This window comes from Pteropus medius, unplaced genomic scaffold, assembly GCF_902729225.1.
Source record: "Pteropus medius unplaced genomic scaffold, Ma_sr-lr_union100, whole genome shotgun sequence".
NCBI lineage: Eukaryota > Metazoa > Chordata > Mammalia > Chiroptera > Pteropodidae > Pteropus > Pteropus medius.
This window is the reverse complement of record NW_024354875.1, coordinates 8,433,925-8,461,641: the sequence shown is the minus strand read 5'-3', so window position 1 is coordinate 8,461,641 and position 27,717 is coordinate 8,433,925. Positions and strand designations below refer to the sequence as shown.

The 27,717-nt window shown below is 30.7% G+C and overlaps 1 protein-coding gene across 1 annotated transcript in view; it reads left to right on the top strand.

The window, feature by feature from the left end:
• LRP1B (LDL receptor related protein 1B) overlaps positions 1–27,717 on the top strand; it is a 1,647,539-nt gene that overhangs the window by 1,036,197 nt on the left and 583,625 nt on the right. The window contains exons 19-21 of the mRNA XM_039855262.1: positions 2,535–2,615; positions 3,778–3,945; positions 20,547–20,729. Coding sequence (XP_039711196.1) covers positions 2,535–2,615; positions 3,778–3,945; positions 20,547–20,729 — 432 coding nt within the window. The remainder of the gene's footprint in view (positions 1–2,534; positions 2,616–3,777; positions 3,946–20,546; positions 20,730–27,717) is intronic.

The following is a 27,717-nucleotide window of genomic DNA, read 5'->3' as shown; positions in this document are numbered from 1 at the left end:
GCCAAATATTGTATAAGAATTCATAATGGTATTTTTATTAGAACAGATAACCAGAAACAAACTGAAATATTTAGGTAGTATTTTCAGTTTTTAAATTAATACTAATATGGAAGGACAGGGAAATTTTTAAATTTATTTTAAGAACTTTTGTTTCTTAGGGGAAAAGTATATTGTCACTAGACCTCATTTCTCCATTACCATCAGATTCTAGTGATTGGATACTAAGAAGTTAAGGATACAGAATTTTCTAACATTAGTGAAAAATGAAGGACCCCATAGTATATGTAAAATTTTTGATAGAACCCTTTCTAAAATGTACTGCACATCTGACTACATTATTTTTAATTTATTTTTTTAAATTATTAATTTATATTAGTTTCAGGTATATCGCATAATGGTTAGACATTTATGTAATTTATGAAGTGCCCTTCTCATTAATCCAGCACCCATCTGGCAGTACACACAACCATTACAATAATATTGACTATATTTCTTATGCTATAGTTTAAATCCCCATGACTGTTTTGTAACTACTAATTGTACTTCTTCATCCCGCCACCTTTTTCTATAATAACGTATACATTATTAAGCAGAGAAGAGCCAAAAATAATTTTAACATTTCTTTATTTACAAGTTATTTTATTTTTTTGAAATTCAGTTTGTGTGTTTTATTGGAATTCTATGACAATCTCAGGAGTTGTTCAGGTGGTAAACTCAATTTTTTGCTACATTAAATACTTTCAAGGTGTTATGCATGTCTAGATGATGTTTCTTCTGACTTCTTGATCTTTAGGACTTAAAATACCTGAGAGATCATGTTCCAAACCAACAATCTATGGCCAGAGAAACTAACTGTGTGATTTACTGAAGGTCATTCTACTTTGATAACAAAACAGGAATGAAGAAGCCTTCCACGTGCACCTTTAATAAATGCCTTTGTTCTTTTCAGTGATTTGACCTATACTTTTTTTATAGTTCCCAATTTTTCTTTTATTTTATATAATTTGCCTTTTGATTCTATGAACTAATTCAGACAACAAAAATACTAAGAGAAATGATGTAATTAATATTAGGTAAAAAATAAATAAAAAATAAAATGCAATTATTTAAGAACACATATGCATTATATGTATATCTTTATCGCGTAGTCACCATAGGCATAAGGTGTATGACTCATTTTTTTAGAGATTGAAGATAAAATGTATTTTATATTATTTTATTTATTTTGTAAATTTTTACCTTTGGGAGCTAATTTCCAGATTTTCAGGGAGAGGGAGGATTGTTTTTTAGATTTGGAATCTAAGAGAAAAATCTTAAAGGTCACATGAAAAATTTTCCAACTGGTAAAATATCCACCAAATCTCCAAAGTTTCCAAATGCTTGGAAATATCTTTCCTGTCAGATTTTTTTTTTCTAATAAAACTTGCAATATTGGTTAATATGCTCCTAAAATTACAGAAGAGAGATTTATAAATGTAAATTAACCTGTTACAGATGCAAAAAGATGTAAGATTATTTTTTAAAAATTAGATCTCATTATATCTTAAAGTCTGCATTTAGTCATTTACTCATTTAAACCATAAATTGTGTTGATACTTTGTTTAAAGTCCCTCATTTATGTCTACTGTACAGGTTTTAAGCATTAAACACATTTATCTAAGGAAAAAAATATTTTTGACAACATTCATGTTGATTCTTGAAACATAAACATGAGTTTTTATTATCTTATTTGGTAACAAAGGAAAATTCTCTTACAAGCGTTGATTAAATTATGACGGGCATTTTCACTTATTTTTAGTACATATATGTCAGAATATTTTGGGAGTTGTATAGATAGCTTCTGATCTACTGTTATATCTCCACATATCAGTGATTACCTCATTTTTACTTCTCTCTTTGAATCATACTTAGGCTTTAATCGAATTTTTTGGTGTTCAAAGGTTAAATTTATTCTAAAATTTATATCTCAAAACATGGCTTTGGTAATCATGAAATTTAATCTTTATAATTGTATGATAGCAGCTAAAGTGATTTTATTGAGTTGTTTTTCTTTGGTTTTAACATTCAACTTGTGATGTTGGACGTCTCTCAAAGGTAAAGTGTGATCTAGCTTTCGTACTTTGGCTCTCTGCATTCAGAAATGGCCTTTCTTTTTTGAAGCAGGCGCACATGACTTTGCAGCACTGGAGCACAGAGCCTCATCCAGCTGCTATTCTCTGAGAGGAGGTTCAGCCGCTTGGTGCGGAGAGCTGACATCACTTCATTTTACTTGCAGTATAATGAATTCGAACAGGTCTTCATCAAGTGATTCTCTTGGCTTTCAGTCACTAGAAATTACTCATTTAAAAGATATTAAAAGTATGTGTATCGTATGTCTTCAAGAAGTTACTATCACTATGTGTATTTAATGTTTCCTCTGTGCCTTTTGTGGAGGACAGGGGCGAAGTTCTCATCACATTAGCAAATGAAATACAAATTAAGTCAAGCACAGTCAATAATATCTTTCCTATTGAATTTTTTAATATCTTCCACAGAATTCCCAACTTGTGAGCCACTAACTCAATTTATATGCAAAAGCGGAAGGTGCATTAGCAGCAAATGGCACTGCGACTCTGGCAAGTACCAAATGTTCACTGTACTACACTGATGTGATTAGAGGCCTGTTCTCTGTGCTGCTTCACCTCCTTCAGAGGTAGTTTATAAGAGAAGCTTGAAGAGCCAAACAAAATGGCTAAAACAAGTGGTGAGAGGGCAGCTGGCACATCAATAGGGATTAGCATTAAGGATAATGGAGCTCAATATCTGTCCCATGGGACTATGATAGAGATTCGTTTTCAGATATTAGGCTGGACATAGTCTCAGTCCACAAACATGAAATAAAAAAAGGGTCATTGAGGAAATGACCTGGACAATTCTGGCTCCCCTAAATATTTATGAAAAATGTTCTAAAACCCAAGATGGGGTAGTTTATAAATTATTATGGAATTATCCAGATGGTCTCAATTCTGTCACTTTGCTTTTTATGTTTGTGATTTTTTTTCCTTATACTCAGTTGTATCATTATGCCAAATTATGCCAAATATAGATAAGTGAATTATACACACATCAATGCATTCTCAGCCACTGATTTCAACATAATGTATTTTTATTTCGCACTCCTCTCCCTTTCAGCAACAGTTGTTACTAAAGAATATAAATCATTGCTAATGATAGTGTACACCAATTTCTCAGTATAAATTACACTTATGAGCTAGTGAGGAAAAAGTACACAGTGGGCCCTCATGTTGGAGAATGGAGAATGGAGAATAGAGAATGAGAGACCGAATTGAAGATAAAGTTATAAATTCTAAGGAATTGATATTGTAGTTCAAAACAATAATTTTTCCACAATAATTATATTACTAGCTATATTATTTTGTGAAATTTCCACAATCACTATTATCTTCTCACTTTACAGTTATTTCACACTGCATATATTCATTCAGTCTTTGGTCAGTCATTTCTGAGTGAAAGAGAAATTAAGCTTCAACATCCAAAGTCAAAGATTTTTTTTTTCTCTTAGTTTAGTAGTTGATATTTAATCAGAGGTGAAGCAAAATAAAAAAAAAATAATTCTCTCACTGTTTATGGGGAATGTTGGTCACTGATTTACCATTCCTTTTACAGTAACAAAAGAAAACTCAGTATACAAAAGAAAAAAACAAGTTAGATACTTTATAAGAAAAAGTTTCTTCCCAGATCAGTTTTCATTACCTTGCTATTGATGTTTCTTTTTAGATGACGACTGTGGGGACGGGAGCGATGAGGTTGGCTGTGTTCACTCCTGCTTTGATAATCAGTTCCAATGTTCCAGTGGCAGATGTATCCCAGGCCATTGGGCCTGTGATGGTGACAATGACTGTGGAGACTTCAGTGATGAAACTCAAATCAATTGTACCAAAGAAGGTTAGTAATTTTGTGAATCTATAAAATATCATTTTAAATTGATATGTAATTGGATTATTTCAGAGTGAATATTATATAAAAATAAATTGCCCATTAGAAACTGTGTAGAATAATCTGTTGATGTCTTTACTTTCATTTTTTTCCTTTCCTTTCTTTGGCTTCCCACCTTAATGCCTCCTTACACCTTGCTTGATGCCTTTCGCTATGGTCTTTGCTTTCTATTTTCATTAAATGCTTTACTTTTATTAGATGCTTTACTTACTACTCTTTAGATTCCCTCTAACTTCTAAACGGTCAAACCCCACATCCCTCTCTCCCCCCAAATAAAAGGCCTAATTTTCCTTTTATTTTCACACCAAATTTGTTTTCTCAAGATTTGAAATGATTCCCTATTAAATGGTGACATATTCCAACTGGCAAACATTCTTGAATGCAAGCTAAGAGAGAAAAAATATCATGACTATGGCTCTTGGCATATACATGGGCAGCCAGATCCTGTCATTTGTATGAGATACTTTGCAAAATGTGATCAACCATAGGGCATATTAATAAATTAGAAATATCACAGAAAAAGATAGTACCATGTGAAGCATTTCTACATCAGTAACATTTTTAAGTAGAATGTTATTCATTCTTTCATTTATTCCACAAATATTCATTGAAGACTTCTCAGATGACAGGTGCTGTGCGTGTACCAAAAGGATAGATAAAAGGATGAAAAAACACAGCCCTTGTTCAGAAAAAGGAGAAGGGATTAAAAAGTAAAAATTGGTAGTTACAGTTACAAACTAGTCATGGGGATGTAAAGTACAGCATAGGGGATATAGTCAATAATATTGTAATAACTATGTCTGGTGTCAGATGGGTCCTAGGCTTTGTTGAGGGCACTTTGTAAATTATATATATATGTATAACCACTATGCTGTATATCTGAAACTAATATAATATTGGATGTCAACTGTAATTGAAAAAATTAAAATTGAGTATGCACCAATAAACAAAATTGATTTAAAAAATCTAGTATACAAACAAACAATGAAGTGATTTATTTGAAGTTGTAGGGTTGGGGGAACCATATACTGGGTGATCATGAGGAAAGCATTATTTTCAAAGTGTTTTCCAGGGAGATATATTAGTCTCCAAATATTTGACAACCTATAAAATAGAAAGTTTCTGAAGTATTTTCTCTGACATGATTTTTTTGACTTTCCTCTCTCACTCTCTGTTTCTCTGTCTCTCTGTCTCTGTCTCCTCTCTTTATCTCTACCTCATTTGTGTGTCCTTTTCTTTCTCAATTTAGTTAGTACGCTAGGCTAGAACATTCCCCTATTATTAATCTGGCATGGAAAAAAAAAGATGTACAAAAATATATACTTTTTTAATTTTTTCTTTGTATATTTGAAACATTTATCTGGTGTGTTATTGACATTTCATTACTAAATTACACTTTGAATATAAACTCATTTTTTCCCACCTCACAGATGTCTTTTTAGGCTTCTCGTGAGGTGTACATCTGTGGCCTGCTGGCACTGCCCCATAATATGCTGTGAAAGATAAAGTGCCCCAAAGTTAATTTACTTTCATCTCAGAAATATGATCGTATCTCTCTCTTCTATGTCTATTTATCTCTAAGTTAAAATACTCATTGCACATTAAGAAGTTTTGGAGAGAATGCTTTCGCCTCATGAGTATCCAAAGCAGGCGGCACACCCCCTTGTAGACTCTCTAGAGTTTTATGAGTTTGAATTATTATAGATCAGTGGCTATTTAATGTTAATGGCCTTCATCTTTAGAACACTTCAACTTTACTAATATATGACTGTAAAGCATATACTGTCAATGTGAACACCATGCATTTTTTATATGATTATGGTAATAATACTCTAAGGAAATGATCCAGATAATCTAAATGATTCTTGGACACGTTTCAAGAGAAGGATGAGAAGAATTTCCTGAAGTAATTTATATTTATTAGATTATAAATCGTACTATGATATCCTAATGAAATACTATACTTGGTAAATACAAGTTATATAATTGAAGAAAGTAAAATGTTGGGATGACTTTGGTGCAAGACAGTCCGGAGTATTTTGAAAGGCATTTAAATACTTCTGTCCATCATTATTTTGATTATGTATTTTGACATAAAATTTGTAAAATAACCATTACACAGAGTTGTTAAGGCTGATTTAAAAAGTCATTTTGTACATGCAGAGTTTTTAAGATCATTTCCAATGTAAAGTAGAATTTTGAATTCAATTGTCATTGAATACCAAAACATGCTGCAATAGAAAGAGCAGGGCGTTCTGGCTTGAGTTTCAAGACTGGCTGTCAAAACCGATCAGATCCACCATATAATTGCTCAGCACTTTACTTTACACTGGCTGAGTAAGCAGAGCATATGGTGTATTTTCTGTCACTCAAACTGTTTTCAAAAGGGTAGAAATACTCTCAAATTATGGTTTAATAGTAAAGGAGCAGGAGAAATCGGGAAATAGAACATTTCATATATAATCTCCATTTCATAAATTTTCTGAATTGAAGTTCAATTCATATTCCCTCTGAAACCACTTTCAAAAAATAATTTTTATAGTGATCATCACTTTTTTCATCATCTATATGATTAATATACAGAAAAAGTGCTAATGGATAGGTCCCTCCTAGATTAATGTATATTCATCTCTTTACTTCTTAATATTGTGCCGCTATTTCCTCTCACTTCCATACTCCCTTACTAGGCAAAAAATACGCAATATCTTTAGAAAGTGCTATATTTTCATAGTCACCATTGCATGCACATGCACACACTTACATGCACACACACACACACACACACAAACCATAGTGGAATAGAAAGACAATCCACAGCAAATTGATTCCTACCTTGTTTCAATGCCTGCTTATCATAATTTAGCTCTGGTTTCTTTTTGTTTCTGAATCCTTTGATTGGTATGCATTTCTATAGTGACTCTTTTGTAAAGCTGCTTGGGTAAATAGTTTTTCCAAGTGGAAAAATAAGTGAGTCTTATTTGGTATGATGGAAATTCCTCAAAAATTTGGTGTAATGAAACTTCCTCCAGAGCCTCCGGCTTGACCATTTATTAAAGTATTAAAAGGTTATGTAAAAAGATTAATTTACCTGTAGGGACATCAAGAATAAAGTTAAAACAAGAGTTTAGTCTTTTCTTACGAGTCTTTAATTCTAAGGCTGGAATATTAAAAAAAAAAAAAAGACTCTAGACAGACACATATCACATCTATAAAATACAATTACATAAAACTAATCCTATCTCATTGTTGACAGTTTAATTCACTTGAATTATGTAAACTTTAATTCTTATACTGTTTGGGGAAATAGTCTCAATCATATTTCATCCAAAATATAAGGCCTTTCTAAAGTGAACATATAAAAATTGTTTGATATTTTTAGACAACTATTTGCTACCACCCCCTGGTCAATTTCCATTCAGAAATTGTTGTAAAATGTATACTGAATAATTTCAGCGTGGACTTAATGGAGTAGGGCATAAGTTTTCCCTAGAATAGATTTCGCCTACATTTTGTAATTTATCCTAAACACAACTTAAATATCCCTCAAAAAATTGGATTTTTCTTTACTTCAAAAGGGCATCTGACCTTGATTTACAGTCATTGTTATTTAATGCCTTTTGTTTGGCTGTCTGAAAAGGAAAAGTTTACTGCCTACCAAGTTTACTGCATACCAAGTGCATGAGCTGGGTGATGCTGAAACATATGTGATCTCTTATTTATATCACAAATTTACTTTCATCTATTAAATGAATTAAATGCTATTTAAAAAATTAATTATGCATTGGCCTATGATTTTTATTTATTACGAATAATTTTTAACAAGTTCCCAAATCCATTAAGTAGTTAAATGTGTAAAATTATTTATATGCATGCTCATATTCTTTGTCATATTTGCTGTTTAACTGCTTCTGGTTTGGAAACTTGCACTTTGGATGTTTGTCCTCATCCATTCAACATTCATTAATTTATTTATTCACCTCACTACTTCCTTGTTCCCAGATTTAAGAAAGAAACAAATAATTTTATCTTATCTTTGTAGTTTCATAGTCAAGTATAATATTTGATGCATAATGAATGCTCAGTAAATAATTATTGAGAAAAGAGTCTATCTCTTGACTAAAAAATTGATTCTCCTCATGAAATCCAACCCTCATTTGTTTTGTTTTACTTATCTAATAATTTTATTTTTCTGTTTCTCATTTTATCCACACATCCAGGAGTTTATTTTCACGATGATGTATAAGACTAGGTGCACTGATGTAGTCATGTGCATTTCCTTAATACAATGTAATTTCTTTCATTTATCTAATAACTATTTGCAATTTCAGATCAGGATTCAATAAAATAAAATAGACAGAATGTCTCACCTATCTTTTATTATTTTGGATATTGGTTTAAGTCCTTTCTGCCCAACAGATACTAAATTCCGGAAATTTAGAAAAAGTTTAAACTTTTTAAATCTATTATTTAACAGTAAGTTTCAGTGAGTAGGATCCATTAGTGATAATATTGGGCGGGGGGCAGGAATGGGGAGTTAACATATGTTGGAGACTCACTGTTTGCCAGGTACTTCATATTTGTTATTCCATTTAATCCTCACAGTAAGGATTAGTGTTAAAAATCTTGCCTAGGATTACACAGTTGGAGTTTCAAACTAAGATTGTCTGCTCTTTATTTCTATATCCAGCTCTCTATTTCTGTATTTATAAAGTATAACTTAACTCATTTTCCCCCCTAACTTTCTTTGAATTAACAGTTATATGATTCCTAAATAATTACTAACTTGTTCTCAATTGCATATCAATTTTCCTTTAAAATGAGAAAAGAAAGATTTTTCTACTTATTACAGGTAATTAATATAATTTCCCAAAGGGCACTAGAAGGGACCTGGGCCATCACATTAAATAATCACAGTAAGTCTGTCTGTTTCTTTTTTTCTTTCTATTTTTATTTCCCTTCCACAATTCTCCTTGATGAAGTAGATTCTGAAACTTTTTCATTGGAATAGCTGTGGACATTTCCATATAGAAAATTTCTTTAGTCACTCAAATAATATATTTGTCTGCCATAAAAGTTTTACCTCATAGACTCAGAAAATTTAGAAAACCTGAAAAAAAATGAAAGGTCACTTACTTTAGTTATTTTATTGTGCAGATGAGTAAAAGGTCTCAGCTAGATAAAAATATTCTTATATAACAAAAACATTGTACTGCTTCCTGGAAGGAGCTGATAATGTTCTGTGTTAGAGATGTTGAAACTGAGACCTTTGATCCAAAAAGACATCTTCAGGAGGGATCTTGAATTCAAATTATTATTCCAAGTTCTCTGTGGACAATGCAGTAAAGTTTGACAGTTTTGTCACCCAAAAAGAGACAATATACTACTTAGAGATGGTTGAATCTATTTGGAGAAGTACAGGTATCAAAATGTGAGTAGTACTGAAGACTTAGGTACACATTTAAGTGTGGAGAGAATGGAAATTGAAACCATTAATTTGTTGACTTCCACTCTCTGTCATATCTTGCCTCAGTTGAACCATTATGTTTTTAGCAGCATAATTTAACGCCAACCACATAGGAAACAAGATAACAATAAATATTGTACATTGTCAGACTCAATCATCTGCTTTGTTTTTCTTTTGTAAAAATATTCTGAAGATACTTTCAATTCATATTTGCTAAAGCACATGATAAAAAAAACTACTATTATTTCTCAGTCACTCAACTTTATTGAGAATAAACTATAGGCTTTGAATTTGGGGAAATTAGGAAATTATCTTATAAACTCAGCAAAATCATATAATCTTCTGCCCCAATTTTTTAAACTATTCTCTTTTAATAAAAATATAGATTGTTTTCTAATAAAACATAATTTAAAGCACATTTAAACTCCATCTAGTTTTAGAGGAGTATAGTATCTGTTTTCAATGAGATACAAATCGTCTGGCTTAACTTGATTCTCTCACTTATTGATTTATTTTCCTCAAGAAATGTTAATACTTAGATATCAAAACAATGTTAATTACTAATGGAATTTATGTACAGGAAATCTCTTTTTGTTTTCTAGGACAAAAAAGCTCCTTAAAGATCATTTTAACCTTAACACTGCAAACAGCTTTTATATTCTGAGCAAAGGAAACTAAAGGCTTTTGAATCAATTAATAACAAAGCCATTTTTGAGAACCTATGTTTCTGGCAAGGTGATTATTGGGAAAATTAAAAAGAATCAGATAAATATAATTACAGTATTTTAAAATGAAGTATTAGAAAATAGCTCATAATAGGAAGAAAAAGACCAGTTCTCATCTTTACTATACAGAAAATTAATAATAAGTCCACACTTAATCTTAGATAAATGTAGCTTTTCTATTAAGACAATAATTATGCACTATGAGCCTAAACAGAATAACATCTCTTGTTTTTTGAAAGATATACTTAATAACTAAAATCAATAGGTAACAAATATACCTAATTTTAATGAAAAATCTCCTCCTGTTTCCTGCTCTTTTAATAGAACTGAAAAATAATAGCAGGAGTGAATTAATTTTTATAGCCCTAAAATCTGTTTCTTCATTCTCAAGTTCTGGTTAATGATCAATGAAATGGTAGGCCTGCAGGAATTCAGCAGAAAATAAACAAATAAACAAACAGAAAAGGACAAAAGGCATGGATAATCTACAAAGTTATAAAATTACTTATCAACAATTAAAAAGTTACCATGGTTTTGTGAGAGTAAAGAAATAAGCAATAAGATAAAACTTTGCATTTTTCTAGTTAGAACTAGTTAGCTTCTTTCAAAGCCTATATGAATAATTAGCTTTTGTTTCCTTATTTATGTGAAGCATCACCTAAATTTTTACTTAGATATTATATTCCTGCAATGGAATGACCAGATTCATTCAGTTTTTGTTAAGTAATTCATTTCAGTTTTCGGTTGAAATTTGTGTACCGTGGGCTTCTTAAGAAAAATGAATTATCATTATCTGCATCCAAAATTTTTTCATGAATAACATTGATGGAAATGTTAAACTACCACAACTTTCCTGGCATGAAATATTCACTAGTTTCAGAATCTTTCAATACAGCACGTTATTACTGTTGATATGTATGCTCTTGCATGGGATGTTCTGTGAATTATAAACACAACTTAGAACATTTTAGAACAGGATTTGAAAATCTTTTCTGTAATGGGTCAGATAGTAAATATATTAGGTTTTGCCTGTTACAACTACCCAACTCCATGATTTTAGCACACACAACATGCACTGTATGTCTACAAATGATTATGACTATGGTCCAAAAAATTTTTATTTACAAAAATAGTGGTGGGCCAGAATTAGTATGCAGGTCATAGCTTGCTGACCTCTTATTTTAAAGACAGAGACACATTTTGAAGGAGCTATAACTCCGAATAATGCTAGATGCCCTTGTTTCACAGAACGTCCACCTTATTATGATACAAAGTTAAAAAATAATGGGGAGGAGAAAAGTCCATTGAAAAAAGAAATAAACCATTCATAATTTGTAAATAATGTTCTCTGGCCCTCCCTCAAATATATACCTTATATGAATATGCTTATATACACTCTTTCTGTATAATAATGTCCTATATTATTTTAAAATATCAAATTAAATAACGTCATCTTTTCTTAACTTTTTTTTCAGTAAATATTTGAGGCCTACTGTGAGCTAAGCATATTGCTAAGCCAAGAAATAAATTTCAAATGTGAAATAGCCACATTGCAGTCTGTTTTACTTAATATTTGATATCTTACGTATCTATTAAGGTGATGGCTTAATCAATTTGAACAGTGAAAAGAAAACAGACTTTTCAGTTTTAACCAATTCAACAGATTAATACATTCTGTTCACTTGTATTTAGATAATATAGAAGTTCATCATTCCCATAATACATTAAATTCTAAATGAAATGTTCATGGTAACATCAAAACTTAAATTCTTAATAAACTAAAAACAATGTTTTATTCATTTTATATTTTTCACTTCAATACTTTAACTTATTGAGGATATTCATCATGATGAACTAAAACTTCTATTTCAGTATATAATTTGAGTGTCTATACATCTATGTGATTTTAACACTAAAAACATTTGTGTGTTAATACAATTGAATTTGTGCTTAGGTATCCACATATTCTTTTCCATTTCCTCCTACTCAATTTTTTTAACTGACCCAGATAGTAAACATTAAAGATTTTGAAAACTTGTATTTTTTTTATTATGAAATTTGCCATTAAATCCCATGCACTAATAATTGATTTTAATAATCTCATCCAACTTCTTGTCAGGATGATCTCCAAGAGAAATACTAATTTGTTGGAATAGGTAGTAAAATACAAAAAAAATATGCCCTGGAATTGTGTTGCAGTGGGAGGGAAGGATGGGACAATGATGATATGTGAGCAGTCATCAAGGTCCAAGACAATGAGGACAAGTTAATTTAAGAGGGAAGCCACAGGCTTGACTTCATTGTTAATTCACACCAGAGACTGCGGTGCCATTTTGCAGGTAGCGACCCCTGGAAGAATCCAACTCACATTACATAGAGAAGAGCAGGACTGTGTACTTCCACTGACCCCAGTGCAGACTCTAGTCAGGCAGCTCAAAAACTAGGATGTAGGTTTTAATAAGCACCACTCTTCTAAGAATTTCTAGAAAGCAGGAATAGACTAACCTCCTCCAGTGAATGTTAAGGGTCTCCTTAGACAGGAACAGACCAGGTTATGTCCATCCCCTGCTGATAAATGAAATAACTGTTGCTATGCTGCCAAGCCAATTCTCAGTAATTCCAAGCAGGAGCAGAATATCTAGGAATCTGGAACAAACAGACACCATAGGTGCAGGAATTATTAATACATAGTGAGTGATTCATTGAAAAGCTAGGGACTGAGCAAGGAATGACAATTGGTGATTATAGGAAAAACAGGAAACTTAGAACACATACATGCCTAGTGATTTTTCATTTTTTAAAGCATTTCATAATGAATGACAAGTTTAACTCCATTAAAACAATAAAAAAGCAAGTTTCTTTTTCCCCAGATTGGTCCCACAATTTAAATAATTCATTGTATATGCAACACCATTATTAGTTATTTTCTCAGGAGGGCTTTAACATTTCTTATACAACAAAATGTGTTCTGAATATTTAAAAAAAAAACAGTATAAACATAATTTTTGCAATCTTGACTTTCACATTTTTTTTTTAACTTTAGGAAGAAAAAAATTACTGTCTCTGTGCAGTTGCTAGTCTTTTAACTGCAAATATTTAGTCACACTGAATTCATTTAAATATTGAGATAAATTCTACCATTGGTTGCCACATTGCCTTCGGGGTTCTCCATTTATTTATTTATTAGTCCCCAAATTGTATAGTTGGTTTAAATAGCTTCAGGGCAAAAATACAATAAAATTGCATTAGTTTAAAATATAACCAGCATCAACAACATGAAAACATAACAGTAAAACAGCATGAGTATATATAGATAAACATAGTCATCATTTTAACACTCCATTGGGACAAGCCATATTACAAAGATAGACTGTGAGCCAAACCCTGAAGCTTAAGCAACTGGGGCTATGAGGAAACACACAGACCTGGAACTTAGGTTGGAATAGTCATTACAGGCTCCTCAGAGAAATGTAGCTCATCATCTAGGGGATAGTTAGCAACTGTTAAGGGAAGCTGATTTTATTTGGCAAGGTTAAGGGGCAATAAAACTCCATGATGCTTTTTTGTATTCTGGCAGAATAGGACATTTTTAAACATCAACACATACCCGAATCTAACACACATTAAGAAATAGATTTAGAGTATTTTTAATTTATTATGAGGGGTTGGGATAAAAAACAGGAAGGTAATAAGGTAAGGGATTTAAAAAAATGTGTGTGTGTGTGTGTGTGTGTGTATGTGTGTGTATGTGTGTGTGTAAAATAGTCTACCTGACTTTAGTATAAACTTTAAGTGTTTAAGCAAGTAAAATAAATAGATACATATATCTAACTCCTTATAAATCAATGTATATATATAATCTCTTGTAAATGTAACCCTTTGTAACAATTAGAGATTTTTCTCTTTCTATTTATTGTTTAAATGCTTCCAAAGTGATCTATATCAACTTCATATCTGAGCATATCATAATCTAGCTGAAGGCCTTTCTGAATTCCCAGTTGCCTTTAGGGTTAAGTCCAAACCATTTAGCATAGCATACAAGGCCACTCAAGGTCTAGCCGTTACCCACCTTTTTAGTTTTCTGTTTCTCTCCTCTTCCCATTTACACTACAAAAAATTTTATGAACACTGGTGTCTTTGTTCAGAATATCTTTTGTTCCATTCCACTTTTCATTCTGACTCAATCTTGACTCAGAACTCTCTTATTATCTTCTGTCATAAGAATTCCTCATTTGAAATCCCCATGTCCAATTTGTTTTTTTTTTTTATTCATGTTGTCATGGTGCTCTCTTCTACCAAAGCACTTATGACATTGCTTTGTGACTACATACATTGCCTACTTCTCTGTATATCCACTATTTTATGAACTTTTCAGAGGCAAACACTAAACCTTTTATTTTTCACCTGAACTCCAGCAAAAACTATTTATCTGGTTGTCCTATTTCCATTCAAGTATAATAATATTATTTTTAACACAGCAGCCATGGAGAAAATTTTAATAATGTGGATTAAATTATATCATCATCACTCCTCTGTTTCAAAATTTACAATAAAAAGATACCTGTTGAACTTATCTTACCATAGGTGTGATGAAGCCCTATAAGATTCAGCACCTGCCCACTCTCAAATCTCATTTCACTCACACACCTCTATTTACCTTCTTCTCGTTCTGTAAAAAACAGAACTTTTCCTTCTTCAGAGTCTTTGTATTTGTTATTCCTTCTGCCTACTATGTTCTTTATCCTAACTTTATGGCTGGCTTTTTTCCTTCATCTTGGTCTCATTTCAAATATCGCCTTTTCAGAGACTTCTCTAATCACCCTTGCTAAGATATCCCCTATACCCAAGTCACTCCTTATGGTAGTCATCGTGGATGTTCACAAAATATTCCCATTTCTTCCCTTTCCTTGTCACACAATAAGATTGTACTTCCTAAAAATCTGTGCTTGTGTGGGACCAAAATAATAGAGACTCACCCAGTGTGACTAGCTTTGGCCAATGACTTGTAATCAGAAGTGATATATTTTTCTTTCTCTATAGCAGGGGTCCCCATACTCTGGGCTGTGGACTGGTACCGGTCTGTGGCCTGTTAGGAACTGGGTCGCACAGTAAGAGGCAAGCGTGGGACGAGCGAGCAAAGCTTCCTTTATATTTGCAGCCGCTCCCCAGTGCTAGCATCACTGCCTTGGCTCCACCTTGGATCATCAGGCATTTTTAGAGTCTCGTAAGAGCACTGGTCCCCCTTGCCAAAAAAAATGGGGACTGCTGCTCTCTAGTATTCCTCTGATCCATTTCTATAACACTTACTACTTTCTGGACTAATCTAGTTTATGTATAATTATGTATTAAATGCCTACATGCTCCTTTCTCCCTCCTGAAAGTTCCGTGAGAACAGTAAAGTTACTCTCTTATCCATTTTTCTATCACAGTACCTAGAAAAAGGCCTGGCACATTGCAATAAATATATGTTTAAAGAGCAGATGAAGGAATCATTAAGTCCAATATACTCATTTTAAAGATGATAAAACTAATTTATCTCCCCAACACTTACTAGTGTAATCATGGCTAACGTTTCTCAGCTTTTCCGATTTCTTAGATCTTTCTTCTCTCTGGTTGACAACCATTTGAAGACACAAGCCCAAGGAGGGCAGAATGCATCACTCAGCTTATAATTGATCTCTTTTCATAAAATATCAAATTTTACCATTACCTTACAATAGAATAAATGTTAAATTTTATTAGAAAAGAAATAGGTTAAACAGCACTACGTTATATTTTTTAAAAATGAGTTTATAGATACTTTCGATTATTATTTGAACTAATTATTATTATTATTTTTATTCTGATTGTTTGTGGCACCCATTAATAGATAGTATACCAGCCCACAAAGTTTTAGATATAGTCAGCTCGAAAAGAAAAAAAGAAAGGAAAAGAAAAGCCTCAGGGAAATATCACATTTATATTTAAATTTATAAAGTATATGTTTATTTAAATAAAAAATAAATAAGTAGATTCACTTATGAAGCACAAATAAACCAAACAACATTATGCAAAACAAAACAAAACAAAAACCCCACAAATGAAAAAAAAAACCTCAGGCAATAACAACATACTCTCTCCTTTCATAGATGCTGCTTTTATTTGTGTGACCACAACTTATTTTTCAGTTGTAAATAACACTGAGCCTAAAAAGAACTAGAACTCTAGATAAAGTTGCCATGCTGCTGGATCAGGGGAAACAATTTCTCCCAAAGCAACAATTTGTCTTTCGCAAATTTCATTTTGAATAAGGTTAATCTATCTAGATTTCTGAGTTTACATAATCTTCTTGAGAATTTTCATTATGTCATTGAGTTAATGGTTGGGAAACATGACTTAAAAGAACTAGATTTTTGAAACGAAATTCAAAATATATATAAAAGAGTTAAAATATTGCTCTTCTAATAATTAGTTAAACATGGACTTTCTTACATTATTGTTTTCATTTTTAAGGCAACATAGTTCCTGAGGAAATAAAAGATGAGCAGAAGAATTGAAATATGGTGTTGAATTTGGTGTATACTATTTAATTTTATTTAAGCTAACAAAGTTTTTCCCAAATTAGATTATTTTAAATGTACAATATGTTACTTATTTTCAAAATTCACTTGCATAGCACTATTCTGTTTGTTTACCTGGCCCTCTGATTATTTCCAGAAATAATCTAAGCTGTAACCTGGAAATACTAAAGATTATAAAGAGAAAGGACATAAACAAAAAAGCAGGATATGGATTAGTAATGTAAGTTAATCAGTGGGTGAGAGGTTGGTGTGAATGAATACATATCATGAAAAATGACCCACATATTTGGCTCTAAATTCTAAGAAGCTATTGCAAAGAAAGAAACAATGAATCTGAGGATTATCTGCAAGTATCTATTAAGAAGACTCATAAAGAAGTAAAACTCATTTGTAAAAAAGAATAAAATTAGTATTTATAATGAAGCAAGAATGAAATAAAAATTTTTCTATAGCTTCCCAGAAGTAGATTCAACAACCAAAGAAAATGTAGTTAGCAGTTGCCTTACTGCTCAACTTCATCAAGGGAAAAAAAAAAAATGTGCTAGGGAAAAAAACAACAGAAACGAGTATCTTATTTTCTTTCCATTATAATGGGGAGCTGTTACCAATTTATTCTAGCTCCATGTAAAGTAGGTAGCTGCCTCTATTCATCAATGATGATAGGCCGAGAATCTTCTTAATTTTCAAAGTACTGGAGACTCTAGATTAAAGAAAAATTCAATAATATATTTGCCAAATTAAACATTCTAAGAGACAGTCAATATATGGACTGTTTTCAACTCTTATTTTGAGAAGGTAGAAAAATCAATAGACTATACCTTTCATTATTAAGTATTTGGAATTACTGAGCGACAATTTACCTAAAGTACTTTTTTAGATGTTATTGGTTGAGCTTATACTACAAGTTATAATATTTAGCTGAGCCAAGGTCTGTTTTGTTTTATTTTCAAGGAAGAATAAATAGTAGGAAAAGAACCAAAGGCCATTTCACTGCTGCATGGAAGTTGGCTTCTTCAACATAGAATTAGAAAGCTGAATGGGCCTTGGAACTCCAATTGATTTCTCTCCTTTTTCCTAAATACCGAAATCATGTAGGATTTTCAAGTTATCTTTAAAAAGATATTAGGCCTGAAGACTTCACAATATCTTATTTATAAAGCTAGCCCCATCATACTTTACTACTGTAGTGGTTAAGATGTAGTGCTAAATAGGATATTCTGCGAATACTAAATTAAATATGGTGGGAAGTTGCTAAATCACTTTCCATATATATCTTCTGAATGTGCAGAGATTATACTATCTTTATAGATAGTGTGTATGCATGCATTTTGTTTAATCAAGAAGACTATATATACACAGTCACACTGATTTAGATGAATAGGAAAGTAGAAACAGAAAGTCTCTGGTTTAGCAAGAGACTTCAAAGCCAGCCTAAACTCAGTGACTTCTCTGTAAATTACGTATGATTATTATAAGTTTTCTTAGCAGTGATTACTTTTGAAAATTAGCCATATAGGTTTTCTGAGAATTGGCACGCCTGTTTTCTACCAACAGATTTACTCTTGCTTCTTCTTGCCCCTCTTTGGTTATTTGTTAATTTATCATCACTGCTCTAGAAATACTTGGGAAGTAGAGTCAAATCAATTGTGAGCATCTTTACAATATTGCATCGCCTGACATATTATAGTTGCTGAATGTCTTTAAATAAATTTAAAAAATCAGAAACAACTATTTAAATATTAAAAAATAACAGCAAGAACAAAATTTTATAGTTAAAATAATAATTTACAGATATACAATTTATTCCTCACAACAACCCTGCAGATTCTTTACTTTCCAGGTAAACAGATTTTAGAAGATTAAGTAGCTGCCTTGGTGATATAATGTTATGATTAGCTTTGACCTTAAATGAATTTAATCTTAACTCATAACCATGCGATACCTATCAAACCAGTTCATTAAGTATTGAGTAGCTCACAGGAACCTGTTTCAAATTTATCATAAGGACATAGAATAATTTCTGTTACATATATAATATAGATTAATTGCTGAATATAGCTATATAAAATAATAAATTTGTTACATTAGAACTTTGATGTGACAATGAGATGCCATCTCACACCTGTTAGAATAGCTATAATCAACAGAACAAGTAATAAATGTTAGAGAGGATGTGTAGAAAAAGGAATCCTCATACACTGCTGACTGCAAATTAGTATAGCCACTATGGAAAACAGTATGGAGGTTCCTCAAAAAATTAAGAATCAATCTACCATATGATCCAATAATCCTACTGGGTATTTACACCAAAGACTTGAAAACCCACATCCAAAAAGATATTTGCACACTGATGTTCATAGCAGCACTATTCACAGTGGCCAGGACATGGAAGCAACCAAAGTGTCCTATGATAAAGAAGCAGTGGTATATATATATATACAATGGAATATTACTCAGCCATAAAAAGAGATGAAATACTGCCATTTGTGACAACATGGATGGATCTTGAGATAATCATGCTAAGCAAAATAAGCCAGATGGAAAAAGTTGAAAATCACATGATATCACTAATATGTGGAATATAAATCTAAAAGCAACAAATGAACAGGACAAACAAACAGACTCAGGGACATGGACAATGGACTAGTGGTTACCAGAGGATAGGAGATGGTGGAGAGGAAAGAGGTAGACAGGGTAAAAGGGGTCAAATATAGGTGAGTTGGGGGAAGGTAAAGTGGGTAAAGGGTATCAAATATATGGTAACTGAAGGAAACTGGACTCTGGGTGGTAATCACACAATAGAATATATAGATGTCAAATTATAATATACTCCTGAAAATTATATAATTGTATTAATCGACATTACTCCAATAAATTTTAAAAAATTAAAAAAAGAACTTTGGTGTGAAAAATATACATACTAAAATATTTTAAGACAGTATTTGGAGATGTTAGTTACTATAATTCATAATATTATATATTAATAAAATTTAATATACTGTTGATTACTGTCCAATTATTAAATTGTTGCATTGTGAAATATCTAGATCCTCCAATTTTTTATTTTCTTATGCTTGAATATGTTTACCTGAGTATTTTAGCCTATATTTTTAGTTATCAGGTTTTGAAGAATAGAGTTATCAGTACCGTATAAATTATTAATTGATAAATTGAATCTGAATGTATAATGCCTCATTTAAATCTTATGTGTGTGTATCTGAGATTTGAAATCTAAAGAATTTGTGTTTATTATAGGCATTTTTGTTTGTTCTTCAAAAATTTGGATGCTCTTCAAAGATTTTGTTAGTCCAAAAGTACTTATTATTTGGTTAGTTAGCTCGTAAGCGTCTGAAAGAAATTATCTAGATAAATGTCAAAAGATCATCACAAATCAATATTTACAGTGAATGTGAAACCTCTTCCTGTGCCATATAGAAAAGCCCTTCAAAGATCTCATTCTCAACACACTAATTAAAATCACAACAGAATATTTACAGATTATCATTTACAGAATATTTACATATTATCTTAATTGCTCTTTCCCTTTTTCCTAATATATGTATTATATTAGAAAAAATTTTGTGGGAGGCAAGAAACATCATTCTCTAATTATCAGTGTTTCTAAAATAAATTTGAAAATACAAGAGAGTATTATAGCTATTAAAAAACTAAGGTAAATATATATTCTCTCTGCTCTTTTAATAATATCTAAAGAAAGAAAAAAATGAAAAAGTTACCAAGTACAATCATAATTTTTCTCCTGTCTTCTCTCTGCCTCTCTCTCCCTCATTTCTATTTAAGAGATCCGTTCTCCTGTTGGTTGTAATGTGAATGAATTTCAATGCCACCCTGATGGAAATTGCATTCCTGATCTGTGGCGCTGTGATGGGGAAAAAGATTGTGAAGATGGTAGTGATGAAAAAGGCTGCAACGGTACCTTACGATTGTGTGATCACAAAACCAAGTTTTCCTGTAGGAGTACAGGTAAGCAGAACATTGAATTCGGCTTTCACCTTGGGCTTCTTGGATGTAGAATTCTTTCAGTTTATCCTCAATCTATATCTCACCTTTGTAAAAAAGTATTCTTGTATTTATAATATATTTTCTCACATTTTATATGTAATAATAATAGCTAACATTTATTGAGAACTGTTTATGAGCTTGTCAAAGTTCTAATATTGTTTTCTGTGTGAACTTATTTCATTATGACAATTCGCAATCTGAAAACTGAGGCTAAAAGAATTTTTTAACTTGCTCAAGTTAAAAAAAAAGTCAAAAGAAGTTTTAACTTGCTGGTTCATAGAGCCAGTAGTACAGAATTGGGATTTGAAACGAGGCAATCTAGATTCAGAGATTAGAATTTCAGAGTCTACTAAGAGATTGTGCTAAACCCACGAAGAGCATTGCCCATTCCATAAAAATCTTCACCATAGAATTTAATGCAAATGACTAAAATAAAATCCTCACCATAGAATTTAATGCAAATGACTAAAATGACAATTACATACATTTATTTTCAACAAGTTTTCAAAATTGTATTGTGCTGTTGCTAGATTCCAGTAGAATGAAGGTGATGTCATTCAAACTTTTGACTTATTTTGAAAATTACTGTGACTTTTATTTATTTTTTATGAAGATATTCTATTATGACTTTTACATTTTATTTTTTCTATGTACAGTAGGCATCACCTGACACAATAAACTAACCTATTCATTTCCCTCACTTGACCAGATTATGAGTTGAAGATTAAAGAAAAATTGATTACAATTAACTTGTGATATAATTAGTGAAATGGTTAGCATGATCCAAATAATGCATAAAAATAATTTCTGCAGGTTTCAGGATATATTCTTGAATCATCTCTGCAATTTTTTTAAATGTGAAATTGCTTTTGAACTACTTAACTATGAACTTGTAATGATTGATTTTGCTCCCTATTAAGTATTTCAAGGACAAGGTAAAGCTGAAAAGTTATCACAGCTGTGATTAAGCAAACAGTCCAAAAACCACATGGCCCGTGGGCATATAAAGGTATAGAAAAGAACTGTGCTTCTTTTCTTAAACACATTTCCTGGCTACAATTAAGGCCTCAAATAAGAAATAAAGAAATAAATATAAGCAACATGGGCATAGATAAATAAATATCCCTGAGATCTATTTCTAGTGAGAGAGTTTTATTTGCAAAATTAATATTTTTTCAACACTATTTTCACAATTATGTGACTTTTCAATTGTTAAATGAAGAGTCTTAGTTTTGGCATTACTGCTTAAAAGAACGTGACTTTAAGTTTAGAAATCTTTTGAGAACATATTATATTAATTGAGAATTAATAGATGAATAACCTGTTTAGTGAATACAATATTTACTGAATAAACAAGCTTTTATTTAATAGGTTAATTCTGATACAAAAGAGCCAATTATTTGACTCAGGTTAACATTATTCTAAACATATATAATGCGTATTTTTCCCCATGTTGCTTCTGACATTTGCTAATGTCGAAATATATCAAACAGTCTAACAGGTATGAATAAGGAACTGGTAAGATATAGTAAAGCAAAATATAAATTGACATTGAAAATTCTGAGGTAAAATTAACTGAATATACTATCAAGATTTAGCAAAAATAGGGATGAAACAAAACAAGGTGGAAATTTCTTTATAAAGAAATTATAAATAATTTCATAAAGTTTTAAAAATTATCTTAGTAAAAAATGGTTTGAACTTTCTATGACAGAAAATATGTGGAGAAAACATGTACATAATAAATAACAGAGTTAAAGTTAATAGAAAATTTCAAACGTTCGTAATTCATCTTATATGCGTGTATTGATATTTTGCAAAGAATTCATGAAATAGCTTCCTCTGAATATGGTTGAACTTAAAAATATATCTAAAATATAAGGAGGATGACTGATGTAGGGAGGAAAAAATTTTTTCTTCTACCCATCTTAGATTTATTGGCTAGGACCCTGGAAATTACACTGACAATAGGTTAACAAGAAAAAAAAAGCTTAACACATGCATCTAGCATATAAGTGGGAAAATTCAGCAATAAGTAATTCCAAAGTGTGGTTAGAACTTGGGCTTATATAGTATCTTAGCAAAGAAGAGTAAATTTGTAGAAAATGACAAGACAAAGGAAAAGAACTTTGAATATCTAGGGATGGCAAATTGTGGAAAGGTAGATATACGGAAAAATCTATGGAAGATAAGAGCCAGTTAAAGTTTGTGCATGTCCATCTCAACACTGACTTTCTGTCTTCATGGCTGTAAAATTTCCCTGGGAAAAAAATTTAAAGTGGTTCTCATTTCTCAGAAGTTATGAATTTAGTCAGATAAGGGAAGCTTCAGGAAGCCTTCTTTCCATGTCTTTTAAATCTCATATGCCTTCGATTCAAAATAATTCTTATGCTAAAGAGGAGTGTTTTGGGGGTAATATAGTTTGATCTCTTATACTACCTCTTTGGAGAATTGAATTGAGAGACATTTTTAGTGTGTGTTGACTTAAGATTTAGATTATTCATTTAATAATGTTGTTAATAAAACACCAGATGTTTGTATCAAATAGTCATCGTGTAAACCAAAATTTAATGTAAAAAAAAGCAAAACTGCAATAAAACTCATGCGGCATTTTAAAAGAGAAATATGATATAACATGATTGTTGTTTAAAACATTGTATTACATAACTGAAATATACTAAAAAGGTAGAATTTAAGTATTCTTACAGAAAAAAAATTAGTAAAAATAAATAAGAGAGAAACATGAAAAGTAATTATTAACTTTATCTGATTCTAATTTAATCTGTGGTTTACGTATAGTCAACCACAATGTATTAAACTATCTGAGGAGTCATAATTCAAAATTATGTATGCATATTTATGGTTGACCTTTATGAACATTGCAAACATTCAAATGAACCACAAATATAAGTTTTAGATTAAAAATATGTGCACATTAATAATCTTTTTGATATTTTAAAATTTACTTTAATTAAATTTATAGTTTTACAGCTAAAGGACCTTCAAACTACCTAAGATGTTGAATTCAAAGTTCATATTTATTATCAAAGATTTCTGAATGCTAGCTTGAGCATTTAAAAGTTTTCAGGGTAATCAATTTTTATTTGGTGGTTAAAATGACTGTTCTTTTATACATACATTACCATCTTATTAGTGTTAAACATAGTTATGTTAATAAATTTCTTTAGTATTTTAAGGAAAAAAAATGAGAGCTAAATTAAGTTAAAGTACAATACAATCATTATCATTTAAGAGCTTTTACTCTCAAAATATTTACCTTTGACTAAAAACTATACTCTTCTATGGCTGTTCTCTCACATCCCAGACCAGTAAATTGCAGTAGTTATATTATACTTGGTGAATCAAGGGAGGGAATTTTAAGTCCATCCCTCATGGAAAAGAAATGCCATTCTTCAAATTGGAAAATAAAAACAAACATTTGTTATTATACAACAAAAGAAATAAGCCCTCCTGCTGTTGCTAGAAATATACATTTGAGCCAGCCTTCCCTCTTCTATAAATTCTTGTAAAGAACAGCAAAAGTGTATAAAGTTATATGCACAAAGATTTTCAATACAGTGTTTTTTGTTTTAATAGCAAAAAACTAAATATATTGTCCACCAATAAGGGAACTACTTAATAATTACAGTTCATCCACATCATGAACTACTTTGTCATTAAGAAGATGTAATAAAAAATTCATATTAAGTTGGAATTTTAAATTCACACTTTGAAACCTCTCTCCACTGCTAAAAACACATAGAGATGATGATAAAATATAACAGAAAAATGAGAGAGAGATAGTCTTCACAAATAAAATATATCTCTGATTAACAAATATACAACAGAATAACAAATGATGAGCTGTGTTGAAGCTGGATGCTGGACTGGTTTGGATACAGAGGCCAGTAACAATGAACGGGTGTTCAGATCTTAGGGTTAATAAGGGAAAAAAATCTGTTCCACATAAAGTTGGTGACTAGAACCAAGCTCACTGCTGGAAATAAGAAACTGGAATGGGACTCTTTTGCTTTTGTAAGGAGGATACAATAAAACTAAATAAAACAAACAAACAAACAAAATTACTGCTGGTCGCTGCTTAAGATGGTTACATAAGTGAAGTTGTGTGCCTAGAGAGGCTGCAGGACATAGGTATGACAATCAAGCCAAAACTCTAGCTGGCTTAGAGACTAAATCTGATTGAAAAAAATATAGTATCATATTGGGATACAATACCATGAAAAACAAATGTAAGATGTATTTCTGAACCAAGAGTGCTGACAATAAAGGCATGAGTTGAAGTAGAAGCAGCAATATCTATACACAGAAGATAGAAAACACACAAAGTCATAGAGAAAATCGAAAACTCCTTTTCAAGGTATAATTGAAAATCAAAATTCTAAAAGCATGAAGAAAACTATAATAAAAACAGCCATCAAAATCAACTTATATAATGTTATTAACCCATGTTAACCCAATAAATTAATTTAAACAAATTAAAAATTAATTTACTAAAAAGCAAACAAAAATGAACTGCCTTTTAAAAAAGTTTAAGTATGTTTAGGATCCTAAAAGAGAAAAAAAAATAGAAAATAATATCCCTAAATTGAACAAGAATGTAGATAGATGATAGATAGATAGGTAGATACATAGATAGATAGATAGATAGATAGATAGATAGATGATAGATAGATAGCATACACATATGTATGTATATATATATATAGATGTAGATGATGAATATAGATATATAGATACAGATGATAGGTAGAATAATTATAACAGGAAAAATTGGAGAACAAGAAATTAGATTTGAGAATTAAATATAACATGAAATTTTAAATAAACTCTAGGCTGGACACTGAGAATGTGATTTCAAAAATAATAATATATAGTTCACCCAGAAAGGATCACAGAGAAACAGAAAAAATTAAAAAGTAAGAAAGAGCAGTCGAGCTATACAGTTGGAAAGTCTATAACAGATACTTAAAGAAATTTCATGAGAGAATATAGGTACTAGCATCTCTCATCACACACACTGGCTAAAGTTTCCCTGAATTGAAAAACTTGATTCCTCAGAAAGAAGTACACTTAGACTTCTAAGTAGAAGTAATATAATTAACCCAAATCTCTTTAACTTATTTTGAAATTGTAGAACTTCAGATACTAAAGCTACCAGAGAGAAAATCAGAGTATCTAAGAAGGCATTAAATAATGCTACAAAATAATTGAATAATTAGAAGCTAAGGCAAAACACTTTCAGACTAGTATTCTATACCCTGCTAAAATAATATTCCAGATAATTTACACATACAAAATATAGAGCATTTTTTTTTCACATATAGCCTCACTTCGAAAATTATTAGAACAATAAGAAAGTAAGATTTAGTGAGAGACATAAGTTTAGGGACCAGAATAAAACATGGGAGAGACTAAGAAAAACACATTTTAATGGCAAAACTGTAATCAATAAAGATTTTCAATCTTAAATATTTTACATTAAATAACATACTATCAAATTTTATATGGTAGAAATTACAGAGACCACAATAAGAAAATGATATTAGGATTGAGAAAGTATATTCACTTATTTTAGTCCACAAAAATTAAGTGGAGAAAAAATAAGATAGAATGTAGAAGATCTAAATAATTAATGTTTAAATCAAACTAATATAGAACTCTATTCTTAGGAGACAAAAAATAAAATTTATATAAGGCTCCTGATACTTTTTTAAATAAGCATTTATTGTCACAAGCAACTTTAATAAATTCCAAGTAGAAATAATACAGATAAAACTTCTTAATCATAGTACAATACATCTAGTAATTATGAAGAGCAAATTACCCTTCCACTTGAAAATTTAATAAGAAAAGAAAACATTCTTTATCTTAATTCTAGAGGAAATCAAACTGAAATTATAGAACTTTTAGAAAATAAAGATACACACATATCAAAATATAAAGCATATAAATAAAGCATTGGTCAAAAAATTTTATAACTTTATAAATTTATATGGTTCATCTCCAAACACTTGAAGTATTTTTAGACTTTAACAACTTTAGGAGTATAAATGCTATAATATTACAAAGACATCATTTGAAACTTTAATAATTTATTTTAAACATATTTAGTTTTGTGAATCTTGAATAATAAATTTGTTTTTTTCTAGTAGTTTGCCATCTTTAGAGATACTAAAACAAAAGATAATAATATTAAAATTTTTGATTCAAAATTTCAAAATTATATGTAACTAAAACTTAATTTACAAAATTTTAAGAAATTTAAATAAACATTCAAATGATTTTATGCTTGTAGCATTTCTTATAGAGTTATTAAAGGTTAAAAAAACTGCTCTAAAAACTATTTAGAAATCTGTATTTACATTAAGAAATTTTTAATTAAAATAAATTATTTAATAGTATATAACAGAGGTAGTATTCACCAATTCTTCATATGCTTTACTATATTTCTCAACTCTCTTGCACTTACATTGGGGCCAAATGACTACTTTTAGTCAATGGGCTATGAGTAGAAGTGACTGTATCATTTCTGTGCCAAGACAGTTAAGCTACACTGAGCATCCTGCCGTTTTTTATTTTTTATTTTTTCTCCTGCTCAAGTGATATTTTAAATCATGAGTATAAAGGGCATATTTACAAGCTGGAAGAAGACTACTTAAACCTATAAAATTTTACGTGAATAAGCAATGAAACTTTATTGAATTAGGCCACCAGGTTTCAGGATTTGTTACTTCAGCATAGCTTTTCCTAACTAATGCAACATCTAACTCAAAAAGTTAGAAAATATCAAAACAAAGTAAAAGAAAACAGAAAAACAGATTTATTTTATAAATTTAGCAAAAAGAAAAATAGCATAATTTGAAAATTTCAGAACTAAATTTTTGAAAGAATAATGAAAATTTCTAATAAATTAACTGACCTAATTAAA